The sequence below is a fragment of the Ranitomeya variabilis genome, chromosome 1 (assembly GCF_051348905.1).
Source record: "Ranitomeya variabilis isolate aRanVar5 chromosome 1, aRanVar5.hap1, whole genome shotgun sequence".
NCBI classification, from domain to species: Eukaryota; Metazoa; Chordata; class Amphibia; order Anura; family Dendrobatidae; genus Ranitomeya; species Ranitomeya variabilis.
In genome coordinates, this window is record NC_135232.1 from 282,452,016 (window position 1) to 282,478,327 (window position 26,312).

A 26,312-nucleotide genomic window follows, 5' to 3' on the forward strand; every position below is an offset into this window, starting at 1 on the left:
GGTGGCTAACTCATTGCCAACAGTCCAGAAATTTTAAGACAGTTCGTAAAAATAGAACACTTTTTCCCCTGTCCGTAAAAAAATTTAAGGCGGTCGTGATTTTTTTTTAAACTGAAGAAACATAATTGTCATCTCATCAGTTTACAGTGAATGCAGCTGATGTCTTCATATCAGAATTATAGGGTGTAGACATGGATCACTTATAATCATAATGAACGCATTAACCCAATATTTGCAGGTTAATAGTGTTTTTTACATGACAGGTTCCCATTAAACACTTTGGATCTACAAATGATAATTGATCAGAATTACCTGAAATGTGAGCGACACTGTTAGTACAATACAAAACATTGCCATTAGGGAATATCCTCCAATGATGAGAACTCGTCTTCCAACTCTGTCTATCAGCAAACCCTGCAAATAATATACTCATTATTACAGTGATATAATCATGGAGCACATGTGTAAGGATGATGGACTGTGCTGTCGCGTTCCTACCCCTGAAGACACCAATTGCATTGTGTTGTCTTGTAAGATATATTATGTCATGCGTAGTGTTGAGCATTCCGATACCGCAAGTATCGGGTATCGGCCGATACTTGCGGTATCGGAATTCCGATACCGGGATTCCGATACTTGCCGCGTATCGGATACCGGAATCGGAAGTTCTAAGATTCAAAAAGCAGAAATTCAGCCAATGAGATTGATTCCAAGTGTGGGCACATCCTGTTTAGCATGGAGGGCATGAAACTACTGGCAAGGCTGTGATTGGCTGGTGTAATGATGTCATGATGCAGTTTAAAAGTCGCTGGCGCCATTTTGCGATCACTCTGCTGTGAATTCAGTTAGTGACAGGACGCTGTTTGCTGACTGAGGGACAGTTTAGAGATAGCGATTTGCTTCTTTGTGCTTTCCAAAGGCTAATTTAGCAACCGCTGTGTTCACCTACTATTCACCTTGCTTTTGCCTTGTAGCGCTGTTTTCACAGCGATCTGCAGGGTCTGTGTGTGTGTGTGTGTGAGTGCAGCCCAGTCTCCAGTCTGAGTGCAGCCACATAGGCCATCCATAGTTGGTTGTATTCAGTTCAGGGAGGGTGGTTCATTGCCTCATACTGTTCCTTTTTTTTTTTTTTTTCCCAAGTAGTGTAGTCTGCTGCTAATTTATTCAAAAAAATCCTATTAGTGTCTTTCCACCCGTCTCCAGCTAATTTGTGGAAAAACACTACATAGGATAAAGTAGAGGAGGGTTTTTGGGCCTTGCAGCGCCGTTTACGGCTGTCTGCACGGTCTCCGTGTGACTGCAGCTCGCCCTGTAATCTGTGAGCAGCTGTAGCCTGGTTGTCTCCAGCTCAGGGTTTTTCACTGCGTCATACCGCCAAATCAATTTTCTTTTTTTTCAAAGTAGTGTAGTCTGCTGCTAATTAATTTAAAAAAATCCTATTAGTGTCTTTCCACCCGTCTCCAGCTAATTTGTGGAAAAACACTACATAGGATAAAGTAGAGGAGGGTTTTTGGGCCTTGCAGCGCCGTTTACGGCTGTCTGCACGGTCTCCGTGTGACTGCAGCTCGCCCTGTAATCTGTGAGCAGCTGTAGCCTGGTTGTCTCCAGCTCAGGGTTTTTCACTGCGTCATACCACCAAATCAATTTTCTTTTTTTTCAAAGTAGTGTAGTCTGCTGCTAATTAATTTAAAAAAATCCTATTAGTGTCTTTCCACCCGTCTCCAGCTAATTTGTGGAAAAACACTACATAGGATAAAGTAGAGGAGGGTTTTTGGGCCTTGCAGCGCCGTTTACGGCTGTCTGCACGGTCTCCGTGTGACTGCAGCTCGCCCTGTAATCTGTGAGCAGCTATAGCCTGGTTGTCTCCAGCTCAGGGTTTTTCACTGCGTCATACCGCCAAATCAATTTTCTTTTTTTTCAAAGTAGTGTAGTCTGCTGCTAATTAATTTAAAAAAATCCTATTAGTGTCTTTCCACCCGTCTCCAGCTAATTTGTGGAAAAACACTACATAGGATAAAGTAGAGGAGGGTTTTTGGGCCTTGCAGCGCCGTTTACGGCTGTCTGCACGGTCTCCGTGTGACTGCAGCTCGCCCTGTAATCTGTGAGCAGCTATAGCCTGGTTGTCTCCAGCTCAGGGTTTTTCACTGCGTCATACCGCCAAATCAATTTTCTTTTTTTTCAAAATAGTGTAGTCTGCTGCTAATTTATTCAAAAAAATCCTATTAGTGTCTTTCCACCCGTCTCCAGCTAATTTGTGGAAAAACACTACATAGGATAAAGTAGAGGAGGGTTTTTGGGCCTTGTAGCGCCGTTTACGTCTGTCTGCACGGTCTCCGTGTGACTGCAGCTCTATCTGTTGTCAGTTCAGCCCCCAAAAAATAAATAAATAATAAAGTTCACCAAACACACCAGTTACACCACTTTACATTTCTGTAGGCCACATTAGCTCATATTTGTGTCTAGTCCACACTTTAGATAATTAGTGCTTCTTATACCTGTTAGGAGGAGTTGCTCAGGAATAAGCACACAAATCCGTTAGTACTTTTCTGCTTATCTTTATCAGTCAACCAAGATGAAGAAGGCAGTGAGTAAGGCACGGGGGCGTGGGAGCCGTCGCGGAGCAGGGAGGGGACGTGGGGATTCTGTGCCTGCTGCGGGCACCGGTGACTCATCAGCACCCACTTTCACCAGGCAACAGTCGTTCATGCGAAGCTTTGTGTCCGAGCGCCGTACACCGCTGCTGCGTGAAGAACAAATTGAAGCTGTTGTCGGATGGATGGCAGCTAATGCATCAACTTCCATTAGTGCCACATCCTCTCAGACACAGAGCACTGGAGAGCAGCCATCTGTCTCTTCACCACCTGCCAAATTGCCCAGGCAGACAGAGAGCCCAGGACAGGAGCCGTCTCTACTTCTGTTCTCTGAATCTCTTGGCTTGGAAACAGGGGGCCAGCCAAGCAGCATTGGAGAAATGGAAGAAGAGGCAGGGTGCAGTGATGCCCAACAGCTTTTTCTGTCTTCCTCTGAAGAGGCGGGTGGGCCAGTGGCTCCGGTCACCACATCGCAGGCCGCATCAGCTGATGATGACACTCAGGTGCCACTTACTGGTGCGTGCTCTGCTGCTGAGACTACCCAGGAGGAGCAGTTGGGGGCAGAGGGTAGTGTAGATGATGAGGTCCTCGACCCATCTTGGCGTGAGGGACAGGAAGGTGGTGGGAGCAGCTCTGAGGAAGAGATTCCCCGTACGGCCCAAAGAGGGAGAGGGAGGGGGAAGACTGCGGATCCTGCAGCCTCCGCTTTGGCACCCGTTAGGAGCATGTCTCTTCCAAAAGCCAAAAAGGGCGCTCCCAAGACTTGCAGTGCCTGGTCCTTTTTTGACACAGTTGCAGATGACATTTGCTATGTCAGATGCAACGTGTGTCATCAAAAAGTCAAAAGAGGTCGAAATGTCAGCAACCTCAATACCTCCAACATGTGGAAACATGTGCGCAACAGGCACCCGGCGGAGTTAGAAAAACACACTGAAGAGGTAGGCCAACCAACAGCGGCAGCTACCACCTCTTCAGCTCGTGTTGCCTCTTCCTCTACCTCACACGCAGCTGGTTCGGCGTCCTCCCAGGATCGCCGTGGAAGAACCTCTGCCCCTGTTGTCCAGAGACCCGCTGTAATTCCACCCGCAGCGCCACTTTCCCAGTCATCCACACACTCCCAGCCCAGTCTACAGCCATCGGTAGTACAGGCATGGGAGAAAAGGCGGCCTTTCTCGTCAAACCACCCACGAGCACAGGCTCTGACTGCAGGCATTGCCAAACTTCTGTCACTGGAAATGCTGTCATTCAGGCTGGTGGAGACTGACAGCTTCCGTGACTTCATGTCATTGGCAGTCCCACAGTACAAAGTGCCCAGCCGCTTTTACTTCAGCAGGCAAGCCGTCCCTGCCCTGCAGAAGCATGTGGAGGGACACATAAAACACGCGCTACTGAACGCCGTCAGTAGCAAGGTCCACCTCACCACCGATGCGTGGACCAGTCAACATGGACAGGGGCGATACCTTTCCCTCACTGCCCATTGGGTTAATGTCGTTGAGCCGGGTACAGACCGTGCGAGTGGCGCAGGACGTGTCCTGCCCACTCCAAGGATTGCAGGAATCCATTCTGTACGCATTGACTCCTCCTCTTACACCAGTTCCTCAGAATCATCGCTGCAGGAGCCGTCACAGTCCACCTCCACATGGACCCGTGATGAACGTGTACCTGTTACGACCGACATGAGCACAGCCGTGGCCAAACGTCAACAGGCCGTCTTGAAATTAATTTTCTTGGGGAATCGTAGCCACACAGCGCAGGAGCTCTGGAATGCCATCAAGCAGGAGAGCGATGTGTGGTTTGTGCCAGCGAATCTCCAGCCAGGCATGGTAGTGTGTGATAATGGCCGAAATCTGGTGGCAGCTCTGGGCCTCGGCAACCTCACTCACATCCCATGTCTGGCACATGTGCTCAATTTGGTCGTGCAGAGCTTTTTGAGGGACTATCCGGATCTTGATGCACTGCTGCACAAGGTCCGCCTAGAGTGTGCTCACTTGCGGCGTTCCAGCACGGCAAAAGCGCGCATTGCGGCTCTGCAGCGCCGACACCGCCTGCCGGAACATCGCATCATATGTGACCTACCTACCAGGTGGAATTCCACGTTACATATGTTGGAGCGGTTGTGTGAGCAGCAGCAAGCTGTAATGGAGTACCAGCTGCTTCAGGCGCAAAAAAGTCGCAGTCAGCGCCGTACAGACTTCACAACCACAGAGTGGGCCACTATGAATGACGTCTGCCAGGTTTTGCGTCCCTTTGATTATTCCACGCGGATGGCGAGTGCAGATGATGCACTAGTCAGCATGACTGTCCCCCTTATCTGCCTGCTTGAAAAATCACTGCAAGCGCTAAGGGATGATGTTGTGGAAGAGGTGGAGGATGAGGATTCACCATTTCCATCATCTTCTGGACAGTCAGCGCCACGTGGTTCCTCACAAACGCGTAGGCAGGGGACCGTTTGTGAGGAGGATGAGGAGGAGTCAATGGAGGAGGAAGACATCCGTCCAGAGGAGGGAGTTACACAATTGTCCAGTACTCAGTGTGTACAGCGAGGGTGGGGTGATGACGAGCGGGCAGAGATCACGCCTCCAGCAGGGGACAGCGTTTCTTGGGCAGTTGGCAGTCTGCAGCACATGGTGGATTACATGCTGCAGTGCCTGAGAAACGACCGCCGCATCGCCCACATTCTCAACATGTCTGATTATTGGGTGTTCACCCTCCTCGATCCTCGCTACCGGGACAACGTAGAAAGCCTCATCACACCGTTGAACCGGGAGCGAAAAATGCGGGAGTACCAAGACACACTGGTCAATTCCATCATCTTCTCCATTCCAACTGAGAGAAGTGCTGCTAGTGCATTCCAAAGCAGCTCAGTGCGTCCAGGCCGTGGTGGAGGCTCTGCACAAAGAGGGAGCAGAAGCAGTGCCTCTGCCCAAGGCAAGACCAGTATGGCCGAACTGTGGCACAGTTTTCTGTGCCCGCCACAAAAGTCTACACCATCACAGACGGCTCCAGTCAGCAGGAGGCAACGGTTCCGTCAGATGGTGACAGACTACATGTCTTGCCCTCTTGCTGTACTCCCAGACGGCTCTTCCCCTTTCAAGTTTTGGGTCTCAAAGCTGGATACATGGCCAGAGCTAAGCCAGTATGCATTGGAGGTGCTGTCTTGCCCTGCGGCCAGTGTATTATCGGAACGTGTCTTTAGTGCTGCAGGTGGTGTACTAACTGACCGTCGCATGCGACTATCCTCCGATAACGTTGACCGGCTTACTTTCCTGAAAATGAACAAGGCCTGGATCTCGCCGGAATTTGCCACTCCTCCTCCTGATTGAATAATTAGGTCACTGTATACGTTATCCAGGTCTCCTGTTGTGTTCATCTTTCTACCACCTGAACTTAAATTCCTGGGCTCCAACACCGCCAGTTGAGGCTCAGACGTGCCGTCTGCACAGTCAAAACATACGACCCAGTGTTATTGGGTTTCAGTAATGTCAGCTGATCCCCAGCTGTGTAGCCGGCAATGTGTCATGCGACCGCCACGCTGACACAACAACTGAAATGTAAGGGAATCTGTCCCCCCCCCCCCAAGGCGTTTGTTACTGAAAGAGCCACCTTGTGCAGCAGTAATGCTGCCCAAGGAAAAGGTAGCTATTTTTGTTTAGCTCCTTGCACACGCAGAACTTAACACTTATAAAATGTGTCCACTGATACCGTAAAACCGTCCCGGAGGTGGGACTTTACTTCGTAATGTGACGCAGCCCAGCCGTCATTCCTACCCCCCCGGCGCCGCGCACCGGCTCCTCAGCGTTGTTTTATTCCGTCCTGGAGCCTGCGCTGTTATGTTATCCCGTGGCCAGGCACACTTAGCGCTGCCCGTCTTCTGGCATCATTTGGTGTCTGGATGGCTGCGCCTGTGCGGCCGCGCTGGCAGAGAGCCCGCCTCGCAGTGTCTTCTGATTTAATCCCACTGGGGGCCTGGGATCCATGGACATGCGCAGTGCATATCTGAACCTCCACCTCTCACTCATTTCCCTATGGCTTCTTCAGACTGTTCGGTGTCAGCTGGTCCCTAACAGCATGCCACGGCCGTGACACCGCACAGTCTGAAGAAGCCATAGGGAGATGAGTGAGAGGTGGAGGTTCAGATATGCAGTGCGCATGTCCATGGATCCCAGGCCCCCAGTGGGATTAAATCAGAAGACACTGCGAGGCGGGCTCTCTGCCAGCGCGGCCGCACAGGCGCAGCCATCCAGACACCAAATGATGCCAGAAGACGGGCAGCGCTAAGTGTGCCTGGCCACGGGATAACATAACAGCGCAGGCTCCTTGACGGAATAAAACAACGCTGAGGAGCCGGTGCGCGGCGCCGGGGGGGTAGGAATGACGGCTGGGCTGCGTCACATTACGAAGGAAAGTCCCACCTCCGGGACGGTTTTACGGTTGCAGGGGACACATTTTATAAGTGTTTAGTTCTGTGTTTGCAAGGAGCATGATGAAAAGAGCCACCTTTTCCTTTTGCATCTTTTGTGCTGCACAAGCTGGCTCTTTCAGCTACAAACGCCTTGGGGGGGGGTTAAAGGTTCCCTTTCGACTTTCTCAGGCTTCGGCCTACATTGTGTTCCTCTGCTTTTCCACCTGTCCCTGGGCTCCAACACCGCCAGTTGCCGTCCAGAAGTGCTGTACGCACAGTCAACAGTCCCTCCTCTGTTATTGGGGTTCAGTAACGTCAGCTGTTCCCCTGCTGTGTGTGTGGCAATCCCTCCTACCTCCTCCAACCTCCTCCTCCTCCACCCGTCCCTGGGCTCCAACACCGCCAGTTGCCGTCCAGAAGTGCTGTACGCACAGTCAACAGTCCCTCCTCTGTTATTGGGGTTCAGTAACGTCAGCTGTTCCCCTGCTGTGTGTGTGGCAATCCCTCCTACCTCCTCCTACCTCCTCCAACCTCCTCCTCCTCCACCTGCCCCTGGGCTCCAACACCGCCAGTTGCCGTCCAGAAGTGCTGTACGCACAGTCAACAGTCCCTCCTCTGTTATTGGGGTTCAGTAACGTCAGCTGTTCCCCTGCTGTGTGTGTGGCAATCCCTCCTACCTCCTCCAACCTCCTCCTCCTCCACCCGTCCCTGGGCTCCAACACCGCCAGTTGCCGTCCAGAAGTGCTGTACGCACAGTCAACAGTCCCTCCTCTGTTATTGGGGTTCAGTAACGTCAGCTGTTCCCCTGCTGTGTGTGTGGCAATCCCTCCTACCTCCTCCTACCTCCTCCAACCTCCTCCTCCTCCACCTGCCCCTGGGCTCCAACACCGCCAGTTGCCGTCCAGAAGTGCTGTACGCACAGTCAACAGTCCCTCCTCTGTTATTGGGGTTCAGTAACGTCAGCTGTTCCCCTGCTGTGTGTGTGGCAATCCCTCCTACCTCCTCCAACCTCCTCCTCCTCCACCCGTCCCTGGGCTCCAACACCGCCAGTTGCCGTCCAGAAGTGCTGTACGCACAGTCAACAGTCCCTCCTCTGTTATTGGGGTTCAGTAACGTCAGCTGTTCCCCTGCTGTGTGTGTGGCAATCCCTCCTACCTCCTCCAACCTCCTCCTCCTCCACCCGTCCCTGGGCTCCAACACCGCCAGTTGCCGTCCAGAAGTGCTGTACGCACAGTCAACAGTCCCTCCTCTGTTATTGGGGTTCAGTAACGTCAGCTGTTCCCCTGCTGTGTGTGTGGCAATCCCTCCTACCTCCTCCAACCTCCTCCAACCTCCTCCTCCTCCACCTGCCCCTGGGCTCCAACACCGCCAGTTGCCGTCCAGAAGTGCTGTACGCACAGTCAACAGTCCCTCCTCTGTTATTGGGGTTCAGTAACGTCAGCTGTTCCCCTGCTGTGTGTGTGGCAATCCCTCCTACCTCCTCCTACCTCCTCCAACCTCCTCCTCCTCCACCTGCCCCTGGGCTCCAACACCGCCAGTTGCCGTCCAGAAGTGCTGTACGCACAGTCAACAGTCCCTCCTCTGTTATTGGGGTTCAGTAACGTCAGCTGTTCCCCTGCTGTGTGTGTGGCAATCCCTCCTACCTCCTCCTACCTCCTCCTCCTCCACCCGTCCCTGGGCTCCAACACCGCCAGTTGCCGTCCAGAAGTGCTGTACGCACAGTCAACAGTCCCTCCTCTGTTATTGGGGTTCAGTAACGTCAGCTGTTCCCCTGCTGTGTGTGTGGCAATCCCTCCTACCTCCTCCAACCTCCTCCTCCTCCACCCGTCCCTGGGCTCCAACACCGCCAGTTGCCGTCCAGAAGTGCTGTACGCACAGTCAACAGTCCCTCCTCTGTTATTGGGGTTCAGTAACGTCAGCTGTTCCCCTGCTGTGTGTGTGGCAATCCCTCCTACCTCCTCCAACCTCCTCCAACCTCCTCCTCCTCCACCTGCCCCTGGGCTCCAACACCGCCAGTTGCCGTCCAGAAGTGCTGTACGCACAGTCAACAGTCCCTCCTCTGTTATTGGGGTTCAGTAACGTCAGCTGTTCCCCTGCTGTGTGTGTGGCAATCCCTCCTACCTCCTCCTACCTCCTCCAACCTCCTCCTCCTCCACCTGCCCCTGGGCTCCAACACCGCCAGTTGCCGTCCAGAAGTGCTGTACGCACAGTCAACAGTCCCTCCTCTGTTATTGGGGTTCAGTAACGTCAGCTGTTCCCCTGCTGTGTGTGTGGCAATCCCTCCTACCTCCTCCTACCTCCTCCTCCTCCACCCGTCCCTGGGCTCCAACACCGCCAGTTGCCGTCCAGAAGTGCTGTACGCACAGTCAACAGTCCCTCCTCTGTTATTGGGGTTCAGTAACGTCAGCTGTTCCCCTGCTGTGTGTGTGGCAATCCCTCCTACCTCCTCCAACCTCCTCCTCCTCCACCCGTCCCTGGGCTCCAACACCGCCAGTTGCCGTCCAGAAGTGCTGTACGCACAGTCAACAGTCCCTCCTCTGTTATTGGGGTTCAGTAACGTCAGCTGTTCCCCTGCTGTGTGTGTGGCAATCCCTCCTACCTCCTCCTACCTCCTCCAACCTCCTCCTCCTCCACCTGCCCCTGGGCTCCAACACCGCCAGTTGCCGTCCAGAAGTGCTGTACGCACAGTCAACAGTCCCTCCTCTGTTATTGGGGTTCAGTAACGTCAGCTGTTCCCCTGCTGTGTGTGTGGCAATCCCTCCTACCTCCTCCTACCTCCTCCAACCTCCTCCTCCTCCACCTGCCCCTGGGCTCCAACACCGCCAGTTGCCGTCCAGAAGTGCTGTACGCACAGTCAACAGTCCCTCCTCTGTTATTGGGGTTCAGTAACGTCAGCTGTTCCCCTGCTGTGTGTGTGGCAATCCCTCCTACCTCCTCCTACCTCCTCCAACCTCCTCCTCCTCCACCTGCCCCTGGGCTCCAACACCGCCAGTTGCCGTCCAGAAGTGCTGTACGCACAGAGCCAAACACCTCGCCAATGTGTTAGTGGGGTTCAGCACCGCCAGCTGTTCCCCTGCTGTGTATACGGCAACGTGTACTGCGACCGCCACGCAGGCACAACAAGTTAAATGTAAGGGAACCTGACCCCCCCCCCCCCCACAGGCGTTTGTTACTGAAGGAGCCACCTTGTGCAGCAGTAATGATGCAAAGGGAAAAAGTGCCTCTTTTCGTGATGCTCCTTGCACATGCTGAACCAAACACTTATGAAATGTGTCCCCACACAGCGTTAAACCGTCCGGTAGGTGGAACTTTCCTTTGTCGTGTGACGCAGCACAGCCATCATTTTTACCCCCTTGGCGCCGTGCGCCGCCTCCTCAGCGTTGTTTTAATCTGTCCCGGAGCCTGCGCTGTTAGGTTAGCCCTTGGCCATGCACACATGTTGCGCTGCCCGTCTTCTGACCTCATTTGGTGTCAGGCTGGCTGCGCCTGTGCGGGTGCGCTGGCCGAGATCCCGCCTCGCAGTGTCGTCTAATGTAATCCCACCGCGGGCCTGTGATCCGTGCCCGTGCGCAGTGCATATCCTCTCCTCTCACTCCCCTCCCTACGGCTTCTTCAGACTGTGCGATGTCAGCTGGTCCCTAATAGCATGCCACGGCCGTGACACCGCACAGTCTGAAAAAGCCGTAGGGAGGGGAGTGAGAGGAGAGGATATGCACTGCGCACGGGCACGGATCACAGGCCCGCGGTGGGATTACATTAGACGACACTGCGAGGCGGGATCTCGGCCAGCGCACCCGCACAGGCGCAGCCAGCCTGACACCAAATGATGTCAGAAGACGGGCAGCGCAAAATGTGTGCATGGCCAAGGGCTAACCTAACAGCCCAGGCTCCGGGACAGATTAAAACAACGCTGAGGAGGCGGCGCACGGCGCCAAGGGGGTAAAAATGATGGCTGTGCTGCGTCACACGACAAAGGAAAGTTCCACCTACCGGACGGTTTAACGCTGTGAGGGGACACATTTCATAACTGTTAGGTTCCGCATGTGCAAGGACCATAATTAAAAGAGCTAAGTTTACCTTTTCCAGCATTAGTGCTGTACACAATGGCTCTTTCAGCTACAAACGCCTGGGGGGGGGGGGGGTTAAAGGTTTCCTTTCAACTTGCTCGAGTGCAGGCTTCGGCCTACACTCCGCTCCCCCTGCTCCTCCTGCTGACCCTGGGCTCCAACACCGCCAGTTGGGGCCCGGTACTGCTAGCTGCACAGAGAAAAACACCTCGCCAATGTGTCAGTGGGGTCCAGCACCGCCAGCTGTTCCCCTGCTGTGTAGCCGGCAACGTGTCCTGCAAAAGTCACGCAGACACAACACACCCAAAGCTGCCGCCTGTGCAGGCTTCGGCATACACTCCCCTCCCCCTGCTCCTCCTCCTCCTGCTCCTCCTCCTGCTGTCCCTGGGCTCTAACACACCGCCAGTTTTTGCCCAGATGTGCTAGCTGCACAGAGAAAAACACCAGCCAATGTGTCAGTGGGGTCCAGCACCGCCAGCTGTTCCCCTGCTGTGCAGCCGGCAACGTGTCCTGCAAAAGCCACGCAGACACAAGAACTGAAATTGAAGGGAACCTGTCCCCCCTCCCCCAGGCGTTTTTACGTTATCCAGCCACCTTGTACAGCGGTAATGCTGCATGTGTGCAAGGTGGCTCAGAAACGTATTCTCCTCGCACATGTGGAACTGAAAACACGTCTGCAATGTGTCCTCTGTGTGACCATTTAACCGTCCCGGTGGTGTGACTTTCCTTTGTAATGACACGCTGCAACCCCCTTGGTAGCGCTGCCCGTCTTCTGGCATCATGGTTTGGCTGCCTGCGCCTCTGCGGCCGCCCTGACCCACACAACGCCCCTCGGTGTCTTATTTATTGGGACTGCGAGGGTGTGATTGATGGGCAGGATCAGTGCATCAGTTCGCCTGTCCCTCCTCTCCTTCCGCCTTCTTCGGACTGTGCGGCTTCATGGCCGTGGCATGCGATAAGGGATCAGATGACGCCGCATAGTCTGAAGCGGGTGTAAGAACCCAAGCGAGAGGCGAACATATGTACTGCGCCAGGCCATGAATCCCAGCCCCGCAGTGTTTAAACTATGTCAATACACTGCGGGGCTGTGATTCATGGGCATCGCGAACCGCACCGGCCAACATTAAATGAGGTCAGAAGATGGGCAGCGCTAACGGCGCTAGGCCAGGGGATAACACGACAGCGCAGACTCCTGTACAGCAAATAACAACGCTCGGGAGGCTGCACCCAGCACCAAGGTGGGATTCTTGACACCTGTGCTGCGTCTCATTACAAAGGGAACTCTCGCCTCCATTACACAGTTTGACTGTCTAAAGGGCTGAATGTTATACGTGTTCCATTCAGCGTGTGCAAGGAGAAAAATTACAAGAGCAACCTTTGACTTGCGCAGCACTGCTGCTGCATAAGCTGTGGCTCTTCTACTTTGTAACCCCTGAGGGGGGGTTAAAGGTGACTTTTGAAATCGGTTCAATTAGGCTTCGGCCTACACTCTGCTCCACCTGCAGAGCCCGGGCTCCAACAACGCTAGTTGCTGTCCGGAAGTGCTGGCTGCACAGAGCCAAACACCTCGCCAATGTGTCAGTGGGGTCCAGCACCGCCAGCTGTTCCCCTGCTGTGTAGCCGGCAACGTGTCCTGCAAAAGTCACGCAGACACAACACACCCAAAGCTGCCGCCTGTGCAGGCTTCGGCCTACACTCCCCTCCCCCTGCTCCTCCTCCTCCTGCTCCTCCTCCTGCTGTCCCTGGGCTCTAACACACCGCCAGTTTTTGCCCAGATGTGCTAGCTGCACAGAGAAAAACACCAGCCAATGTGTCAGTGGGGTCCAGCACCGCCAGCTGTTCCCCTGCTGTGCAGCCGGCAACGTGTCCTGCAAAAGCCACGCAGACACAAGAACTGAAATTGAAGGGAACCTGTCCCCCCTCCCCCAGGCGTTTTTACGTTATCCAGCCACCTTGTACAGCGGTAATGCTGCATGTGTGCAAGGTGGCTCAGAAACGTATTCTCCTCGCACATGTGGAACTGAAAACACGTCTGCAATGTGTCCTCTGTGTGACCATTTAACCGTCCCGGTGGTGTGACTTTCCTTTGTAATGACACGCTGCAACCCCCTTGGTAGCGCTGCCCGTCTTCTGGCATCATGGTTTGGCTGCCTGCGCCTCTGCGGCCGCCCTGACCCACACAACGCCCCTCGGTGTCTTATTTATTGGGACTGCGAGGGTGTGATTGATGGGCAGGATCAGTGCATCAGTTCGCCTGTCCCTCCTCTCCTTCCGCCTTCTTCGGACTGTGCGGCTTCATGGCCGTGGCATGCGATAAGGGATCAGATGACGCCGCATAGTCTGAAGCGGGTGTAAGAACCCAAGCGAGAGGCGAACATATGTACTGCGCCAGGCCATGAATCCCAGCCCCGCAGTGTTTAAACTATGTCAATACACTGCGGGGCTGTGATTCATGGGCATCGCGAACCGCACCGGCCAACATTAAATGAGGTCAGAAGATGGGCAGCGCTAACGGCGCTAGGCCAGGGGATAACACGACAGCGCAGACTCCTGTACAGCAAATAACAACGCTCGGGAGGCTGCACCCAGCACCAAGGTGGGATTCTTGACACCTGTGCTGCGTCTCATTACAAAGGGAACTCTCGCCTCCATTACACAGTTTGACTGTCTAAAGGGCTGAATGTTATACGTGTTCCATTCAGCGTGTGCAAGGAGAAAAATTACAAGAGCAACCTTTGACTTGCGCAGCACTGCTGCTGCATAAGCTGTGGCTCTTCTACTTTGTAACCCCTGAGGGGGGGTTAAAGGTGACTTTTGAAATCGGTTCAATTAGGCTTCGGCCTACACTCTGCTCCACCTGCAGAGCCCGGGCTCCAACAACGCTAGTTGCTGTCCGGAAGTGCTGGCTGCACAGAGCCAAACACCTCGCCAATGTGTCAGTGGGGTCCAGCACCGCCAGCTGTTCCCCTGCTGTGTAGCCGGCAACGTGTCCTGCAAAAGTCACGCAGACACAACACACCCAAAGCTGCCGCCTGTGCAGGCTTCGGCCTACACTCCCCTCCCCCTGCTCCTCCTCCTCCTGCTCCTCCTCCTGCTGTCCCTGGGCTCTAACACACCGCCAGTTTTTGCCCAGATGTGCTAGCTGCACAGAGAAAAACACCAGCCAATGTGTCAGTGGGGTCCAGCACCGCCAGCTGTTCCCCTGCTGTGCAGCCGGCAACGTGTCCTGCAAAAGCCACGCAGACACAAGAACTGAAATTGAAGGGAACCTGTCCCCCCTCCCCCAGGCGTTTTTACGTTATCCAGCCACCTTGTACAGCGGTAATGCTGCATGTGTGCAAGGTGGCTCAGAAACGTATTCTCCTCGCACATGTGGAACTGAAAACACGTCTGCAATGTGTCCTCTGTGTGACCATTTAACCGTCCCGGTGGTGTGACTTTCCTTTGTAATGACACGCTGCAACCCCCTTGGTAGCGCTGCCCGTCTTCTGGCATCATGGTTTGGCTGCCTGCGCCTCTGCGGCCGCCCTGACCCACACAACGCCCCTCGGTGTCTTATTTATTGGGACTGCGAGGGTGTGATTGATGGGCAGGATCAGTGCATCAGTTCGCCTGTCCCTCCTCTCCTTCCGCCTTCTTCGGACTGTGCGGCTTCATGGCCGTGGCATGCGATAAGGGATCAGATGACGCCGCATAGTCTGAAGCGGGTGTAAGAACCCAAGCGAGAGGCGAACATATGTACTGCGCCAGGCCATGAATCCCAGCCCCGCAGTGTTTAAACTATGTCAATACACTGCGGGGCTGTGATTCATGGGCATCGCGAACCGCACCGGCCAACATTAAATGAGGTCAGAAGATGGGCAGCGCTAACGGCGCTAGGCCAGGGGATAACACGACAGCGCAGACTCCTGTACAGCAAATAACAACGCTCGGGAGGCTGCACCCAGCACCAAGGTGGGATTCTTGACACCTGTGCTGCGTCTCATTACAAAGGGAACTCTCGCCTCCATTACACAGTTTGACTGTCTAAAGGGCTGAATGTTATACGTGTTCCATTCAGCGTGTGCAAGGAGAAAAATTACAAGAGCAACCTTTGACTTGCGCAGCACTGCTGCTGCATAAGCTGTGGCTCTTCTACTTTGTAACCCCTGAGGGGGGGTTAAAGGTGACTTTTGAAATCGGTTCAATTAGGCTTCGGCCTACACTCTGCTCCACCTGCAGAGCCCGGGCTCCAACAACGCTAGTTGCTGTCCGGAAGTGCTGGCTGCACAGAGCCAAACACCTCGCCAATGTGTCAGTGGGGTCCAGCACCGCCAGCTGTTCCCCTGCTGTGTAGCCGGCAACGTGTCCTGCAAAAGTCACGCAGACACAACACACCCAAAGCTGCCGCCTGTGCAGGCTTCGGCCTACACTCCCCTCCCCCTGCTCCTCCTCCTCCTGCTCCTCCTCCTGCTGTCCCTGGGCTCTAACACACCGCCAGTTTTTGCCCAGATGTGCTAGCTGCACAGAGAAAAACACCAGCCAATGTGTCAGTGGGGTCCAGCACCGCCAGCTGTTCCCCTGCTGTGCAGCCGGCAACGTGTCCTGCAAAAGCCACGCAGACACAAGAACTGAAATTGAAGGGAACCTGTCCCCCCTCCCCCAGGCGTTTTTACGTTATCCAGCCACCTTGTACAGCGGTAATGCTGCATGTGTGCAAGGTGGCTCAGAAACGTATTCTCCTCGCACATGTGGAACTGAAAACACGTCTGCAATGTGTCCTCTGTGTGACCATTTAACCGTCCCGGTGGTGTGACTTTCCTTTGTAATGACACGCTGCAACCCCCTTGGTAGCGCTGCCCGTCTTCTGGCATCATGGTTTGGCTGCCTGCGCCTCTGCGGCCGCCCTGACCCACACAACGCCCCTCGGTGTCTTATTTATTGGGACTGCGAGGGTGTGATTGATGGGCAGGATCAGTGCATCAGTTCGCCTGTCCCTCCTCTCCTTCCGCCTTCTTCGGACTGTGCGGCTTCATGGCCGTGGCATGCGATAAGGGATCAGATGACGCCGCATAGTCTGAAGCGGGTGTAAGAACCCAAGCGAGAGGCGAACATATGTACTGCGCCAGGCCATGAATCCCAGCCCCGCAGTGTTTAAACTATGTCAATACACTGCGGGGCTGTGATTCATGGGCATCGCGAACCGCACCGGCCAACATTAAATGAGGTCAGAAGATGGGCAGCGCTAACGGCGCTAGGCCAGGGGATAACACGACAGCGCAGACTCCTGTACAGCAAATAACAACGCTCGGGAGGCTGCACCCAGCACCAAGGTGGGATTCTTGACACCTGTGCTGCGTCTCATTACAAAGGGAACTCTCGCCTCCATTACACAGTTTGACTGTCTAAAGGGCTGAATGTTATACGTGTTCCATTCAGCGTGTGCAAGGAGAAAAATTACAAGAGCAACCTTTGACTTGCGCAGCACTGCTGCTGCATAAGCTGTGGCTCTTCTACTTTGTAACCCCTGAGGGGGGGTTAAAGGTGACTTTTGAAATCGGTTCAATTAGGCTTCGGCCTACACTCTGCTCCACCTGCAGAGCCCGGGCTCCAACAACGCTAGTTGCTGTCCGGAAGTGCTGGCTGCACAGAGCCAAACACCTCGCCAATGTGTCAGTGGGGTCCAGCACCGCCAGCTGTTCCCCTGCTGTGTAGCCGGCAACGTGTCCTGCAAAAGTCACGCAGACACAACACACCCAAAGCTGCCGCCTGTGCAGGCTTCGGCCTACACTCCCCTCCCCCTGCTCCTCCTCCTCCTGCTCCTCCTCCTGCTGTCCCTGGGCTCTAACACACCGCCAGTTTTTGCCCAGATGTGCTAGCTGCACAGAGAAAAACACCAGCCAATGTGTCAGTGGGGTCCAGCACCGCCAGCTGTTCCCCTGCTGTGCAGCCGGCAACGTGTCCTGCAAAAGCCACGCAGACACAAGAACTGAAATTGAAGGGAACCTGTCCCCCCTCCCCCAGGCGTTTTTACGTTATCCAGCCACCTTGTACAGCGGTAATGCTGCATGTGTGCAAGGTGGCTCAGAAACGTATTCTCCTCGCACATGTGGAACTGAAAACACGTCTGCAATGTGTCCTCTGTGTGACCATTTAACCGTCCCGGTGGTGTGACTTTCCTTTGTAATGACACGCTGCAACCCCCTTGGTAGCGCTGCCCGTCTTCTGGCATCATGGTTTGGCTGCCTGCGCCTCTGCGGCCGCCCTGACCCACACAACGCCCCTCGGTGTCTTATTTATTGGGACTGCGAGGGTGTGATTGATGGGCAGGATCAGTGCATCAGTTCGCCTGTCCCTCCTCTCCTTCCGCCTTCTTCGGACTGTGCGGCTTCATGGCCGTGGCATGCGATAAGGGATCAGATGACGCCGCATAGTCTGAAGCGGGTGTAAGAACCCAAGCGAGAGGCGAACATATGTACTGCGCCAGGCCATGAATCCCAGCCCCGCAGTGTTTAAACTATGTCAATACACTGCGGGGCTGTGATTCATGGGCATCGCGAACCGCACCGGCCAACATTAAATGAGGTCAGAAGATGGGCAGCGCTAACGGCGCTAGGCCAGGGGATAACACGACAGCGCAGACTCCTGTACAGCAAATAACAACGCTCGGGAGGCTGCACCCAGCACCAAGGTGGGATTCTTGACACCTGTGCTGCGTCTCATTACAAAGGGAACTCTCGCCTCCATTACACAGTTTGACTGTCTAAAGGGCTGAATGTTATACGTGTTCCATTCAGCGTGTGCAAGGAGAAAAATTACAAGAGCAACCTTTGACTTGCGCAGCACTGCTGCTGCATAAGCTGTGGCTCTTCTACTTTGTAACCCCTGAGGGGGGGTTAAAGGTGACTTTTGAAATCGGTTCAATTAGGCTTCGGCCTACACTCTGCTCCACCTGCAGAGCCCGGGCTCCAACAACGCTAGTTGCTGTCCGGAAGTGCTGGCTGCACAGAGCCAAACACCTCGCCAATGTGTCAGTGGGGTCCAGCACCGCCAGCTGTTCCCCTGCTGTGTAGCCGGCAACGTGTCCTGCAAAAGTCACGCAGACACAACACACCCAAAGCTGCCGCCTGTGCAGGCTTCGGCCTACACTCCCCTCCCCCTGCTCCTCCTCCTCCTGCTCCTCCTCCTGCTGTCCCTGGGCTCTAACACACCGCCAGTTTTTGCCCAGATGTGCTAGCTGCACAGAGAAAAACACCAGCCAATGTGTCAGTGGGGTCCAGCACCGCCAGCTGTTCCCCTGCTGTGCAGCCGGCAACGTGTCCTGCAAAAGCCACGCAGACACAAGAACTGAAATTGAAGGGAACCTGTCCCCCCTCCCCCAGGCGTTTTTACGTTATCCAGCCACCTTGTACAGCGGTAATGCTGCATGTGTGCAAGGTGGCTCAGAAACGTATTCTCCTCGCACATGTGGAACTGAAAACACGTCTGCAATGTGTCCTCTGTGTGACCATTTAACCGTCCCGGTGGTGTGACTTTCCTTTGTAATGACACGCTGCAACCCCCTTGGTAGCGCTGCCCGTCTTCTGGCATCATGGTTTGGCTGCCTGCGCCTCTGCGGCCGCCCTGACCCACACAACGCCCCTCGGTGTCTTATTTATTGGGACTGCGAGGGTGTGATTGATGGGCAGGATCAGTGCATCAGTTCGCCTGTCCCTCCTCTCCTTCCGCCTTCTTCGGACTGTGCGGCTTCATGGCCGTGGCATGCGATAAGGGATCAGATGACGCCGCATAGTCTGAAGCGGGTGTAAGAACCCAAGCGAGAGGCGAACATATGTACTGCGCCAGGCCATGAATCCCAGCCCCGCAGTGTTTAAACTATGTCAATACACTGCGGGGCTGTGATTCATGGGCATCGCGAACCGCACCGGCCAACATTAAATGAGGTCAGAAGATGGGCAGCGCTAACGGCGCTAGGCCAGGGGATAACACGACAGCGCAGACTCCTGTACAGCAAATAACAACGCTCAGGAGGCTGCACCCAGCACCAAGGTGGGATTCTTGACATCTGTGCTGCGTCTCATTACAAAGGGAACTCGCGCCTCCAACACAGTTTGACTGTATAAAGGGCTAAATGTTATACGTGTTTCATTCAGCGTGTGCAAGGAGCGAAATTAAAAGAGCAACCTTTGACTTGTGCAGCACTACTGCTGCATAAGCTGTGGCTCTTCTACTTTCTAACCCCTGAGGGGGGGTTAAAGGTTACCTTTGAAATTGGTTCAAGTAGGCTTCGGCCTACACTCTGCTCCCCCTGCAGAGCCCGGGCTACAACACCGCTCGTTGCTGTCCGGAAGTGCTGGCTGCACAGAGCCAAACACCTCGCCAATGTGTCAGTGGGGTCCAGCACCGCCAGCTGTTCCCCTGCTGTGCAGCCGGCAACGTGTCCTGCAAAAGCCACGCAGACACTTGCTCTTGTACCTTCTGCTCCACATCCTGGTTCCAGTACCGTCAGCTGGTTCCGGGCAGAGCCTTTGGCTTAGGTGCCTCCCTCTGGGTATCCGAGTTCCACCAACGTCAGGTGGTCCTTGGTAGTGCTTTCAGGCACGGGTACCTCCTGCTTAGTAACCGGGTTCCAGTAACGTCAGCTGGTCCTCGGTAGTTCCATTGGCTCTTGGACCTTCGGCTACCCATCCGGGTTCCAGCACCGTCAGCTGGTTCTCGGCAGTGTCTTTTGCTCTTGTACCTTCTGCTCCCCATCCTGGTTCCAGTACCGTCAGCTGGTTCCGGGCAGAGCCTTTGGCTTAGGTGCCTCCCTCTGGGTATCCGAGTTCCACCAACGTCAGGTGGTCCTTGGTAGTGCTTTCAGGCACGGGTACCTCCTGCTTAGTAACCGGGTTCCAGTAACGTCAGCTGGTCCTCGGTAGTTCCATTGGCTCTTGGACCTTCGGGTAGCCATCCGAGTTCCAGTTCCATCAGCTGGTTCTCGGCATTTTCTCAGCCTTCTTGTACCTTCTGCTACATTTCCAAGTTCAAGAGACTAAACACGATGACCCGGAAGAACACCCCTAAGATGACGACGACACCAGAGACGACAACCACCGTGATGACGACGACCCTGGAGACGATGACCCTGAAGACCACCCCGATGACGACGACCCCGGAGACCACCCCGATGACGACGACCCCGGAGACGACGACCCTGGAGACGACGACGACCTGGAAGACCGAGAAGCAGAAGAACAAGAGGCTGCAGAACAAAGAGCAGAAGGACATTAAGCATAACACAAAATATCAGAGCAAAAAAATATTATGTAAATTATAAGCAGAAGAAGACTAAGCAGTGTATGGGGGTGAGTCCGTTCCTCCTCGTGGTGCCCCTGGATAAAGCCTGATGCTGCAGGCCAAACTGAACGCGGACAAATGTAACTGGTTTGTGACAGGCAGAACGGAAGGTGTAATCTTCAAACTTTTATAGATAACAACTACGGGAATGCCTGTCACAAATAAGAATATGATGAAGAAGTTGAATATGATGAAGATAATAGTAAAATAAAAAGAATATGAACAATGTAACCCAAAAAATAATAGGTAGAAGATGAAGAAGAAGATGAATAAGGTGAAGAAGTTGATGTCAAAGAAGCTGATGATGAGGATAATTAAGAAGAAAGCGTGGGAGAAGTAAAAAAGAAGGTGAAGGGCGTGGAAGTAGTGAAACATCAATATCTGACATAAAAAAAAAAAAAAATAACATAGTCAAATTCTTTCTAACGCCGAACTTCATAAAAAAAAATAAAAAATCCTGCTATTCTATTACATTGGGCTAAACCTCTGTCCCTTTAATATCTCCGCCACGTCCCCCAATACATCCTACATTATTCTTAGTTGTTTTCCTTCATGTAGAATGAACCTACAAGTTTATTAAGGGTTTATTTTAATTCCGATATTTTCGTCCCATTGACTTGCATTGGGATCGGGTATCGGTATCGGATTGGATCCGATATTTTGACGGTATCGGCCGATACTTTCCGATACCGATACTTTCCGATATCGGAAAGTATCGCTCAACACTAGTCATGCGTCTTTGTATATATTGTGTTATGTGAATTGTGTTGTAATGTACAGTGTATAGCAGTACAATAAGTAGTATATAGTGTATAGGATAGGGACTGGGAGTATAAGGATGTGTGTAGTTGATTGTAGTATAGGTAGTGACGATAGGATAAGTTAGGATATAGTTAATGTTTGGGACTAGCCCACAGGGTGTACAATTAGTGTTAGGCAAAGTGACTGAGTTCCTGTGAGTTAGTGAGAAAGAGTTTAGAGTGCAAAGTGAGCAGTGCAGCCTAATTGGTGATCATAAGAAGAGACTAAAGGCTAGAGACAGCGAGATCCTGAAGAGAAGTTACTGACAAGACAGAGAGGCCTTCCAGATAATGGTTCTTGGAGAAGATAATATCCAGATGGCGATACTATATGGCAACGTAACGTGAGTTAGAAGAATACAAGCACTCACTGCTGCTCACTTGCCGGACTATTACCACCCCAGTCGTGCTGGATGATATAGGAGAGATGTGGAAACCACAAAAAAATGACCATACAGAAGAACTATAAGCAATAAAAACAGCTCTTTATTAAATACAAATATTATAAAATATATAGACAAAGATGGAACAAAAAATGGGGAAAATGGCATAGGTCACAATACGAATATAACCGTGTAAATACGAAACGTGCAGGCCCAACACTGTCTCCCTATAGTATATAAGATGTTAGTATGGGGAGTAGACACCAATCTACCAGGGTGGCTGATATGTGTATAATTGAGCAACGCTCAATCTTTAACCCCTGGAACACTCCATAAAGAACGTACATCCCTCACTTGATAAAAACTACTACACCAGTGTGTGTGAGAGGCTCGAGAAAATAAGTAGCTTGAATGTCCAGGGATACTGATAGTGCTGGTCATCAATAACAGCCATCACTGAACTCATATAACCCCGCACCAGGAAGGACACCAAGGTGGCACAGACACTACCCATGAGTCAAACAGCCCATGCCCTATCCATATATTACCTGGTCCTGGGTGGTGTACGGATGAGTGTCCAGAGTGCGGCCCGCACGTCTACCCGACGCGCGTTTCGGAGCGGGGCTCCTTCGTCAGGGGGTGTTTAAGATTTCTGCGAGGGTGTGCAAGTTTGTGGACAAGGAGCGGGGGATTGTGGACAAGGAGTGGAGAGGGAAGAGAATGTGAGTAGGTTGTGGTCAGAAAGAGGTGAGTTAGAGAGTTTAGATAGGGAGCAGAGGCGGGTGAAGATGAGGTCCAATGTGTGGCCATCTTTCTGAGTGGGTAGTGTCTGTGCCACCTTGGTGTCCTTCCTGGTGCGGGGTTATATGAGTTCAGTGATGGCTGTTATTGATGACCAGCACTATCAGTATCCCTGGACATTCAAGCTACTTATTTTCTCGAGCCTCTCACACACACTGGTGTAGTATTTTTTATCAAGTGACTAACATCTTATACACTATAGGGGGTGAGTATGACAAGGGAGGACGGAGGAGGACGGGGGATGGATGGGGGAGCCATATATACAAGATGGGATGGGGGAAGATGAGCCATACATACAAGATGGGACGGGGGAGCAGAGCCATACATACAAGATGGACGGGGGGGAGCAGAGCCATGCATACAAGATGGGACCGGGGGAGCAGAGCCATACATACAAGATTTGACAGGGGGGAGCAGAGCCATGCATACAAGCTGTGATGGGGGGAGCAGAGCCATACATGCAAGATGGGACCGGGGAGCAGAGACATACATACGAGATGGGACAGGGGGAGCAGAGCCATGCATACAAGATGAAACGGGGGGGAGCAGAGCCATGCATACAAGATGGGACCAGGGGAGCCGAGCCATGCATAGAAGATGGGACCGGGGGAGCCAAGCCATGCATACAAGATGGAATGGGGGGAGGAGAGCCATGCATACAAGATGGGACGGGGGAGCAGAGCGATACATACAAGATGGGATGGGGAGAGCAGAGCCATACATACAGGATGGGACAGGGGGAGCAGAGCCATACATACAAGATGGGATGGGGAGCAGAGCCATGCATACAAGATGGGACAGGGGGGTGCAGAGCCATGCATGGAAGATGGGATGGGGGAGCAGAGCCATGCATACAAGATGGGATGGGGGGAGCAGAGCTATACATACAAGATGAGACAGGGGATCAGAGCCATGCATACAAGATGGGACGGGGGAGCAGAGCCATGCATACAAGATGGGACGGGGGGAGCAGAGCCATGCATACAAGATGGGACAGGGGGAGCAGAGCCATGCATACAAGATGGGAACGGGGGAGCTATGCATACAAGATTGGAACGGGGGAACGGGGGAGCTATGCATACAAGATGGGAACGGGGGAGCTATGCATACAAGATGGGAGGGGGGAGCAGAACCATGCATACAACAGGGGGAGCCACACAGAACAGGACAGGACAGGGGGAACCACACATACCGGGATAGGAATGAGGGGCAATACATGCCCGGCTTATACTCGAGTCAATAAGCTTACCCAGTTTTTCGGGGCAAAATTAGGTGCCTCGGCTTATACTCGCGTCGGCTTATATTCGAGTATACACGGTATGTAATATATACATATGTATGTGTGTGTGGCTATATATATTTAGCTTTGTCACCATAAAAGGAGGGGGGGCCCAGACACAGTTCTTGCACAGGGGCCCCAAGCTGTCAGTGTCCCCTGCCCAGGGATCAATTATACTCACATCTTACAGAAGTGAGTACAACTGAGGCTCTGACTGCCGGGTCAGGGCTACGTGATCAGCATAATCAGATCATGTGATCACGCTGCTGAAGTCGCTCACTCGCGCTGCAGAGGTGAACACTGGTGGTAAGTGCTCCAGTGGAGCAGAAGACACCAAAGATTAAGTGCACGGGGGGAAGGGGGGACAATTGGAGTGGGAATGGGGAGATTTATTATGTGTCGGGAGAATTGGAGTGTGGGTGGGGGGATTTAATGTGTGGGGGAGATTTGAGGACACAAAATGAAGAGCAAAGGGGGAGATGGGGAAACAGTACAGGGGAATGGGGGGCATGTATGAGGAAACAGTATGGGGGAATGGGGGCATGTATGAGGAAACAGTATGGGGAATGGGGGGCATGTATGAGGAAACAGTATGGGGGAATGGGGGCATGTATGAGGAAACAGTAAGGGGGGAATGGGGGCATGTATGAGGAAACCGTACGGGGGAATGGGGGCATGTATGAGGAAACAGTATGGGGAATGGTGGGCATGTATGAGGAAACAGTACGGGGGAATGGGGGGCATTTTTGAGGAAACAGTACGGGTGAATGGGGGGCATGTACAAGGAAACAGTACTGGGGAATGGGGGCATGTATGAGGAAACAGTACTGGGCAATGGGGGGCATGTATGAGGAAACAGTATGGGGGAATGAGGGGCATGTATGAGGAAACAGTATGGGGAATGGGAGGCAAACATGAGGAAACAGTATGTGGAATGGGGGGCATGTATAAAGAAATGAAAAAAAAAAACACATCGCTCCAAGTACAGAAAAATAAAAAAATACAGGTCACAAAAAATGGTGACAGATATTATATTGTGTTTCTACATGTTTCTAACAGGTGGCTCTATAGAGTTTAATTCTCTGAAGAGGCAATCTGCATATTACATGTTTCTATATTTTGTAATCACTAAAATATGAAAAAAAAATAGACAATCATAATAAACTCCATAAAACATCTGCTTAATTGTGAGGGTTTTTTTCCACAATTTCAACCTGCTTGAAAATTGTTCCTTGTTATTCAGTACATTATATGGTAAATTGAACAGTGTAATTTAAAACTACATCTTAGCCTGCAAAAAATAAGCCCTCATATGGATATGAAGAAAGAAAAGTAAAAAAGCTATTGCTCTTAGAAGAAGTTGAGGAAAAAAAACAAAAGTGCAAATACAAAAATATATCTTGGCCTTAAAAGGGTTAATTGGTTGATGTGGATACCAGCTAGTGGAAAAAATGTGCCTTTATAATGTGAAAATCGAAGGCCACTTACACATGTCATTGCAGTGATACATTCACAGACTCCAGTCCCCAGTGTGACGTAAGGTATGTTTTCATTGGGAATCCCAGTTTTTTTAAACACGTACTCTGCGTAAAAATAGATCTGGAAGACCAAAGAAAGAATGAGAATTTAATTTGAAAATCACCCTACATTTAGCAAGAAGTGATATACTTTACTATACTTCACTATTTTATGATTCAAACTGTACTTATTGGAAATGATAGGCAAAGTGTGGCAATAATCTGCACGTGACACCACGCAGGGGAATGAAGCAAAAGTTTAAAATAGTATTAACCCCTTTATCCCCCAAGCCTGTTTTCACCTTCATGACCAGCTAAAATTTTACAATTCTGACCAGTGTCACTTTATGTGTTATTAACTCTTCAACAGATCTCACTGCTTCCAAGACTGTTTATTTGTGACATATTGTACTTCATGATAGTATAATTTGTTCAATATGACTTTTCACAAGGGTAAGAGGAGAAAACGGACCGAAAAATATGTTGCACAATTTCTCCTGAGTGTATTGATACCCCATATGTGGGGGAAAACTTCTGCTTGTGCGCACTGCAGGGCTCAGAAAGGAAGGAGTGATGTTTCAGAACGCAAACATTGATGTAATTGTCTGCAGGAGTCATGTTGCGTTTGGAGAGCCCCTGATGTGCCTAAACAGTGGAAATCCGAAACAAGTAACCCCATTTAGGAAACTAGAACACTCAAGGAATTTATCTGGACATGTGGTGAGCACTTTTAACACACAGGAGCTCCACAGAATTTAACAATGTTGATCTGTGAAAATTAAATATATTTTCCCACAAACCTGTTGTTTTAGCACAAAATGTTTTCATTTTTACAAGGATAGTAAAAGAAAATGAACCCCAAACGTTAATGTGCAATTTCTCCTGAGTACACAGATACCCCATATGTGGTCAAAGACTACTGCTGAGCACAGTGCAAAGCTCAGAAGGGAAGACGTGCCATATTGGAGTTCAGATATAGCTGGAATGGTTTGAGTGTGCCATATCACATTGGCAGAGACCCTGAGGTGCCAGAACAGCTTAAACCCCCCCATAAGTGACCTCATTTTACAAACTAGACCTCTCAATGAATTCATCCAGAGGTACAGTGATCATATTGACCACATGTGATTCACAAAATTCTATGCCATTTGGCA

At 52.1% G+C, this 26,312-nt stretch overlaps 1 protein-coding gene across 2 annotated transcripts in view; it reads right to left on the bottom strand.

The window, feature by feature from the left end:
* The window catches only part of LOC143815641 (solute carrier family 2, facilitated glucose transporter member 11-like), a 145,048-nt gene that overhangs the window by 38,991 nt on the left and 79,745 nt on the right, over positions 1 to 26,312 (bottom strand). For both annotated transcript variants that reach the window (XM_077295100.1, XM_077295090.1), the window contains exons 8-9: positions 25,130 to 25,240; positions 313 to 414 (exon numbers count right to left, since the gene is read on the bottom strand). In XM_077295100.1, the coding sequence (XP_077151215.1) occupies positions 313 to 414; positions 25,130 to 25,240 (213 nt within the window). The remainder of the gene's footprint in view (positions 1 to 312; positions 415 to 25,129; positions 25,241 to 26,312) is intronic.